General features: G+C 39.3%; 1 protein-coding gene across 1 annotated transcript; it reads left to right on the forward strand.

Moving 5' to 3' along the window:
- Window positions 1–7,832: 7,832 nt before the first annotated feature.
- On the forward strand, window positions 7,833–8,720 carry LOC114383992. Its single transcript, XM_028343676.1, has one exon. The coding sequence runs from the start codon at window positions 7,833–7,835 to the stop codon at window positions 8,718–8,720; it is 888 nt and encodes a 295-aa protein (XP_028199477.1).
- The last annotated feature ends 257 nt before the right edge of the window (window positions 8,721–8,977 follow it).

Here is an 8,977-nt window from a genome sequence, read left to right on the forward strand (position 1 = left end):
ACTATTTATTTTCTTATATATTGGTGTATTCATCCTCTTGGGTGTGTAAATGGATAATAAACAATCTTTTCCTGGTTAAAACTACGTGTATTTGTACGGAAGATAATTTTGCTCAAGTTGAATACACACGTGTACGAAGATTTATGAATATTGCAAACATGTGTGATGATCAAGAGTTACACATTATTTATACTTTCTTTTCTACAAAATTTTTTACAATTTTTTTATATCTTATTAAAGTTTGGCTAGGCATCCGAAAGGTCCCCTTAAAAACCGATTCATAAGGGGGTGACCTACCCAGCTATATAAGCACTTACCATGCTCGTTAACCACCTGATGTGGGACTCGCAACATATCTCTTGTCATTACATTAGTTTTTTTTTTGTGGCACAGGAAGACTACAACTAATATCCTCGGAGTCCCTTCTAAAAATTGGACTGAATCAGTGAATATGCTGACATTGAGCATTGACATCATAATTTTTTTATATCGTTATGCCGACATTTTATGTTTTCACCAAGAGTTATGATGTCAATGCTCAACAAATTCTATGTGAAAAGTATGTTGGTCAATGATAATTACCGATATGAATAAAAGAAAAATGATAATTATAGGGATGTAGATAATATATAGATATAGATTCTGTCAAGTGATGCAGGTAGTGAGCGGATAAAATATATGGATATAGATATAGGTATTGTTGGAAAGTTGATGTTGATCATGTATAAGGGTTATTTTACCTGATATCATGTGAACTTAATTCTCGAACTTTTTCACCAATTTAGGGATTTTTTTGGAAAGTATTTACCATTATGAGTGGGTCCACTACTAGGAAAAGGATATTCTACGACGCACATTCTAAGATGGTTCTATTATAATCGTCTTAGAATGTGACGCGGTGATATTTTTGTAATTAAGACAATGAAAATTGTTTTTAACGATGCACGCTTTAAAACGGTTATCGGGAACCGCCTTAGAATATCACTAGGTGGAAACTTTGTAATTAAGGAAATGAAAATGATGATGGGTATTAATACAAACTTGTCTTAGTTTTCATTCCCAAATATAGTCTCTCCCAAATCCCTAATTTCTCCCCTCAAACTTTCGCACAATCCCTCCACTATCCCTCGCTCACCCACTTCTTTGCACATTCAGAATGCAGTCCACACTCTTCAACCCCACCCATTCCCTTATCCCCATTTCACCATACTCTATCAGATCCAATTCTTGTCATGGCTCTCTCTCCGTTCGCACCTCCTTCGCCATGGAAACCCCAACAAAGACAGTGAAGCTGAACAAGTATAGCATCACGGAGCCCAAGTCACAGGGCGCCTCCTAGGCCGTGCTCTACGGTGTTGGTCTCTCCGAGGACGAAATAGCCAAGCTGCAAGTCGGCGTCTCCTCGGTTTGGTACAAGGGAAACACTTGCAACATGCACCTCCTCCACCTTTCCGAGGCCGTGCATGACGGTGTTGCCTCCGCTGGCATGGTTCCCTTCTGCTTCAACACCATTGGTGTCAGTGGCGCCATCTCCATGGGCACCCGTGGCATGTGCTAAAGCCTCCAGTCCAGGGACCTCATTGTTGATAGCATCGAGACCGTTGTTAGTCGTCTTATACAACTAACTTTTGTACAGAAAACTTTTGCAAAATATGTATAGTTTTCCACAATTTATAATTCTTTTGTAGGAATTGTAAATAAACTTTGCTGTATTTTGATCTCTGTCATTAGGGTCTCTTTTATTGGAATTAATGTTAAAATCTGTACAATTTCAGGTAAAAAGGAGCTAATTTCTTGAAGTGCCAAAGTGACTATCGCACTAGGCGAACTCAATGGGCTTAGCGCATATCCATTGCTAAGCGCTGCTTTAACGCGCTTAGCATGAAGAAGGAATCTGGAAGAGCACCTGAATTGAAGCAGCGCGCTAAGCGCAAGATCAGCTTGCTAAGCGAGTCGTCTGTCTCTTGCCAGGCTTAGTGCAGCATTGGCGCCAAGCCTAAATCCACTTACTCGCGCTAAGCGTGACGACGCGATTTCAGAGCCTATTTAAAGCCTAAATTGTTAGAATTAGGGTAAGAAGGACAACAAGAACTAAATCATTACGCTTTTGCACAGAATTTTACACACTCAGAGGAGGAAGCAACAACAAGGAGCCTAGGGTTCAGCTTTGAGCAAGATTAGAGAGTGTTTGAGTGATTGTGAGGTGCCAAGAAGAGGAGGAGGGATCCCCCTTCCTGTGCAAGCATCAATTTCTCTGTATTCTCTTTCTACTTGTAGAAAAGGCCTCCTTGTTATGGCTTGCTAAAACCCTAGTTGGGGATTTCTAATGAACAATTGATGTAAATACTTTTCATATCTAATTAAGTGTGTTTTATGTGTTCATTGCTTCTATCAATGCTTTATTGTTGAATGCTTTTGGTCTGATCACCCATTGGTGTGTACTGTTAGGAACTTTAGCACAGGGAAGTGTACTGTTTCCTTAGAACTTGATAGAGCAGGGCTAGATAACTACATTGCTAGGGATAGATTGCAGGTTTTTTAGTTTTTAATTATGTTGTGATTATAATGCTATTTAAATTAAGCCTAGTCCAACAAGAGGGATCTGAGGACAAAGTTTGGTTTAAATTAGTCTAAACTTACGAGGGATCGAGGTTTAGTACTTTAGTCTTCAGCATAGAACACAAGAACATTCTTAATTAGTGAAATATCTTTATATGCATCAACTCGTTTATTAGAAAGACCCAACGTTTTTAAACCACTGTTGTCACTTTTAATTACTTGTGTTTAATGTTTTTCTAATTAGGATATATCATACTTTTACTTAAATTCACAATTATTATTTTCTGTCAACAAAGTGCCTGATTATTGAACAAAGCTTTTCCAAATAAACAAGTTCCCTGTGTTCGATACTCGGATCATTTTGTTTTAATATTAAATACTTGGCGGTCTGGTGCGCTTGCCGGTAACACACGCGACCCCACTTCCGTGTTTCAAAAAGAAAAGAAAAAAAGAAGAAGTGTACCGTGAGTGGGGCAAAATAAGTATATTAGGCGTCGTTGCCAGGGATCTTATTTTTGTTTGGAAAGTTTAGTTCAGTTTTAAAGCATTGATTCATTTTTTTCTTTGATTCATTGATTATTTTTGTGAATATTTAGTTACTGCAAAATTTATTGTTCTTTTGAATTGGATAATTGTTGTTCTACTTGTTTTGTATTCAAAGAAGATCTACTGCAGGTGCTTTGATTCCCATAGATTTGGAGATCAACGCAACTTGCAGGAGAAGAAAATCAGAAAGAAACAAATTTTTTTTGCAAGACATTGAGGTAGTAGCAACTCCAGAAGAATCTCTATCTTCTGAGGCATTTTCTACTTTTCCAACTCAAGGGCAATCTCATAAAATTTTAGATGAAGCAAATATCATGGCTGAAGAGCCAAGAAAAGTTACTCTGGAAGACTACTCAAGCTCAAGTGTGCCGCAATTCTTTACTAGTATTGCGTAGTCAGAAGTTCAAGCACAAAATATCACCTATCCACACTCATTAATCCTGTTGATATAGAACAATTTGTTTCATGGTCTGCCCAACGAGGACCCGTACGCACATCTAACCACTTGTATTGAAATTTGCAACACTGTTAGATTGGCTGGTGTGCCTGAGGATGCAGTTAGATTGAGCTTGTTCTCGTTCTCTTTGTCTGGAGAGGCTAAAAGGTGGCTTCATTCGTTCAAAGGAAATAGTCTCAAGACTTGGGATGAAGTAGTTGAGAAATTCTTGAAGAAGTACTTCCCAGAGTCTAAGACAACTGAAGTGAAAGCTGCCATTTCATCCTTCCATCAATTTCCAGACAAATCTTTGAGTGAGGCATTGGAAAGATTTAGAGGCTTACTGAGAAAGACACCAACTCATGGATATTTAGAACCAATACAGCTCAACATTTTTATTGACGGGTTGAGACCACAGTCCAAACAGCTTCTTGATGCTTCTGCAGGAGGAAAGATCAAATTGAAGACCCCTGAAGAAGCCATGGAACTCATTGAAAATATGGCTGAAAGTGACCATGCAATTCTGCGTGATAGAGCCCATATTCCTACCAAGAGAAGCCTGCTAGAGCTTTCATCACAAGATGCATCGTTAGCACAAAACAAGCTGCTGTCCAAGCAATTGACAGAAACACTAAGTAAGCTGCCAACTCAATTAAATTATGTACAACCTTCACCCTATACTATTTTGCAGGTTGCAAGTTGTGTCATATGTGGTGGAGCACATGAGTCTGGTTGTTGTATTCCCCAAGAAGAAACACCACATGAAGTCAACTACATAGGGAACCAGCCAAGACAAAATTTCAATGCAGGTGGATATTCTGGATTTCAGCATGGCCAGCCATATAATTCACAGCAGGGACAGTGGAGGAATCACCCTGGAAACCAGTTCAACAAAGACCAAGGTGGTCCATCTAACAGGCCACAACAACAAGGGCCTAGTCTCTATGATCGAACAACGAAGCTGGAAGAGACTCTTGCTCAGTTCATGCAAGTATCTATGTCAAACCATAAAAGTACAAAGTCTGCCATAAAGAATCTGGAAGTCTAGGTGGGACAGTTGGCAAAACAATTGGCAGACCGTCTGTCTAGCAACTTTGGAGCTAATACTGAGAAAAATCCAAAGGAGGAATGTAAAGCTGTCATGACTAGAAGCAGATTGGTGACCATGAATGAGAGTGAGAATGGAATAGGTGCAGAGAAACAAAAACTGGTGTCTGACCCAACACTTGACCCTGTGGTAGAGTCTTTGAGTGAATTTGAAGAAAAGTTGGAGGTAGAAGATGAGAAGAAGAAGGAGACAACAATAAAAGTGACTGAACAAGAAATAAATGAGGAGAAAAATAAAGAAAAAGAAAAATAAAAAGAAAAAGAAAAAGAGGAAGAAAAAGAAAATGAAAATGAAAAAAAATGAGAAAATAGAAAAAGAAAAAGAGAGAAAAGAGGAGAAGAGAAAAAGCAAAAGTGAGTGTGTGAGAGAAAAGAGAGAAACCACTTCAGATGAAGGCAAGGAAGTACCATATCCTTTGGTACCTTCTAGGAAGGATAAGGAGAGACGTCTAGCCACATTTCTTGACATCTTCAAAAAGCTAGAGATCACAATGCCTTTTGGAGAGGCTCTCCAACAAATGCCACTCTATGCTAAGTTTCTGAAAGACACGTTAACTAGAAAGAACAGGTATATCCACAATGACACTATAGTTATGGAAGGAAATTTTAGCGCTGTTATTCAACGTATCCTACCATGGAAGCATTCAGATCCTGGAAGTGTCACAATACCATGTTCTATTGGTGAGGTTGTAGTAGGCAAGGCTCTCACTGATTTGGGAACCAACATTAATTTGATGCCGCTCTCCATGTGCCGAAGACTTCGAGAGCTGGAGATAATGCCTACTCAGATGACCTTACAGTTGGCTGAATGCTCCGTCACCAGACCCTATAGAGTGATTGAAGACATTCTGGTTCAAGTCAAGCATCTTATCTTTCCTGAAATTCCCATAATTTTGGGACGTCCTTTCATGTCCACCGCCAGTTGTATAGTAGATATGGGAAAAGGCAAATTAGAACTGAGTGTGGAGGATCAGAAAATTTCATTCGACTTATTTGAAACAATGAAGCACCCAAGTGATCAGAAAGCCTGCTTTGATGTGGAGAAAGTAGAAAGGGAGATAGAATTAGCAGCCACAACCATGGTACTGCATTCCCCTTTGGAAAAAGCACTGACTAATCATGTAGAATGTCTGACCAAGGAGGAGGAACATGAAGTGCAGATTTGTATTAAAGAGTTAGAGGGTGCAGGGGAAAATGCTGAGAGACATACTGTGTTTGAAGAATTGAAGAATAGTGGACAAATAGAAAAACCCAAATTGGAATTGAAGACTTTGCCTGTACATTTGAAGTATGTATTTTTAGAGGACAATGAAGCCAAACTAGTCATCATTAGCAGCTCTTTGAAGAAGACAAAAGAGGATCAACTGGTGTAGATTTTGAAGAAGCACAAAGCAGAGGTTGGATGGCACACCTCTGACTTAAAAGGGATCAGTCCATCTTACTGCATGCATAAAATTAATATGGAAGTTGATTACAAGCCAGTGAGGTAGCCTCAAAGACGATTGAACCCGGTTATGAAAGAAGAGGTGTGCATGGAAGTACTTAAATTGTTGGAAGCAGGACTAATTTATCCCATCTCACATAGTGCATGGGTTAGCCCTGTGTAGGTTGTTCCTAAGAAGGGAGGTATGATAGTGATTAAAAATGAGAAAGATGAATTAATATCCACAAGGACTGTCACTGGGTGGAGAATATGCATTGATTACAGGAAATTGGATGATGCCACTCAGAAAGACCATTATCCACTTCCCTTCATGGACCAAATGCTTGAAAGACTTGCAAGACTGTCATATTACTATTTTCTGGATGGATATTCTGGTTACAATCAAATTGCAGTGGATCCCAAAGATCAAGAGAAGGCAGCTTTTACTTGCCCGTTTGGTGTATTTGCTTATCAGTGTATGCCTTTTGGTCTGTGTAATGCTCCGGCTACATTTCAGAGGTGCATGATGTCAATTTTTTCTGATATGGTGGAGAAATGTATCACAGTTTTCATGGATGATTTCTCTATCTTTGGGTCATCTTTTGATGGTGTCTATCAAATCTGGAAAAAGTATTGTAGAGATGTGAAGAGTCTAACTTGGTGCTTAATTGGGAGAAATGTCACTTCATGGTTCAAGAAGGCATAATGTTGGGGCATAAAATTTCACTGAGGGGAATTGAGGTGGACAAGGTGAAGATTGATGTTATTGAGAAACTTCCCCCTCCAATGAATATCAAGGTAGTAAGAAGTTTTTTTGGACATGCTGGGTTCTACAGGAGGTTTATAAAAGATTTCTCAAAAGTAGCCAAACCACCCAGTAATCTGTTGAACAAAGACTTTGCTTTTGTGTTTAATGAAGAATGTGTGGAAGCATTTAATGATCTCAAAGCCAGACTAGTATCGGCTTCGGTGATTACAGCACCAGATTGGGGGTAAGAGTTTGAATTGATGTGTGATGCAAGCGATTATGCTGTAGGTGTTGTGCTCGGATAGAGAAAGGCAAGATTTTTCATGCTATATATTACGCCAACAAAGTTTTGAATGATGCACATGTTAACTATGCCACCACAGAAAAAGAAATCCTGGCAATTGTCTATGCACTTGTAAAGTTCAGATCTTACTTGGTAGGATCAAAAGTCATCATCTACACCGATCATTCAGCTATTCAATATTTGCTCAACAAGGCCGATTCTAAACCTCAATTGATAAGATGGGTTTTGTTGCTGCAAGAATTTGATTTGGTAATTCGAGATAAAAAAGGATCTGAGAATGTTGTAGCAGATCATCTATGACGATTGGTCAATGAAGAAGTCACTTCAAAAGAAGTAGAGATTAGAGATGAATTTCCTGATGAAGCCCTATTCATAATTAATGAAAGACACTGATATGGCCAATTTTAAAGCAGCAGGAATCATCCCTAAGGACCTAACTTGGCAGCAAAGGAAGAAATTCATACATGATGCTCGATTTTTCATATGGGATGATCCACATTTGTTCAAAATAGGAGCTCACAACCTTCTCTGAAGATGTGTGCCAAAGGAAGAGGCCCAAGACATATTATGGCACTGTCACAACTCTCCATGTGGTGACCATTATGGTGGAGATAAGACAACAACCAAGGTTTTGCAATCTGGGTTCTTTTGGCCTACACTATTCAAGGATGTTCACCAACATGTGCTACATTGTGACCAATGTCAGAGGATGGGGGGCATCTCAAAAAGGAATGAAATGCCTCGCAGAATATTACGGAGGTTGAGGTATTTGACTGCTAGGGGATTGACTTTGTGGGCCCATTCCCTTCGTCCTTTGGAAATGAATACCATTCTAGTGGTTGTAGATTATGTGTCTAAATGGGTTGAAGCAGTGGCCACCCCACATAATGATGCTAAGATAGTAGTGAAGTTTCTAAAGAAGAACATTTTCTCACGATTTGGGGTGCCCATAATTTTAATCAGCGATGGAGGCACACACTTCTGCAATAATCAGCTACAGAAGGTGTTGAAGCAATATAGTGTAACACACAAGGTAGCATCACCCTATCACCCTCAGACTAATGGTCAAGCGGAAGTGTCAAACAGGGAATTGAAGAAGATTTTAGAGAAGACAATGGCTTCTACTAGAAAGGATCGGTTGCTCAAACTGGATGATGCTTTATGGGCATATAGAACTGCATTTAAGACTCCGATAGGCTTATCCCCATTTCAAATGGTGTATGGCAAGTCTTGTCACTTACCAGTGGAAATGGAGCATAAAGCATATTGGGCCTTAAAATTTTTGAACTTTGATGAAGCTGCATCTAGAGAGCAAAGAAGGCTGCAACTATTGGAGTTGGAAGAGATGAGATTAACTGCATATGAATCTTCAAAGCTGTACAAAGAGAGGGTTAAAAAGTATCATGATAAAAAGCTGCTCAAGAAGGATTTTCAGCCAAGTCAACAAGTGCTGCTTTCAATTCAAGGCTTAAATTGTTTCCTGGGAAGTTCAAATCTAAATGGTCCAGACCATTTACCATTAAGAAAGTCCGACCATATGGAGCAGTGGAGCTTTATGACCCTCAAGCTAAAGATCCCGACAGAGCATTGGTGGTGAATGGACAAAGGCAAAAGTTGTACCATGGTGGAACCATTGAGAGATTAAACACTATTCTATACTTTCAAGAAGCATAACAGAATGATGCGTCAAGCTAATGACGTTAAACGAGCGCTTGCTGGGAGGCAACCCAGTCATTTTTAATTTTGTTTTGCTTGCATTTAGTGTAGTTGTTGCTTGTGATTGTGTGTTTTAAGCTTGGTTAATATTGAAAAGAAGGGGGTTCATGAACTTTGGTGAAGAGGTGAACAGAAAAG

This window comes from Glycine soja, chromosome 14, assembly GCF_004193775.1.
Source record: "Glycine soja cultivar W05 chromosome 14, ASM419377v2, whole genome shotgun sequence".
Classification (NCBI taxonomy): Eukaryota; Viridiplantae; Streptophyta; class Magnoliopsida; order Fabales; family Fabaceae; genus Glycine; species Glycine soja.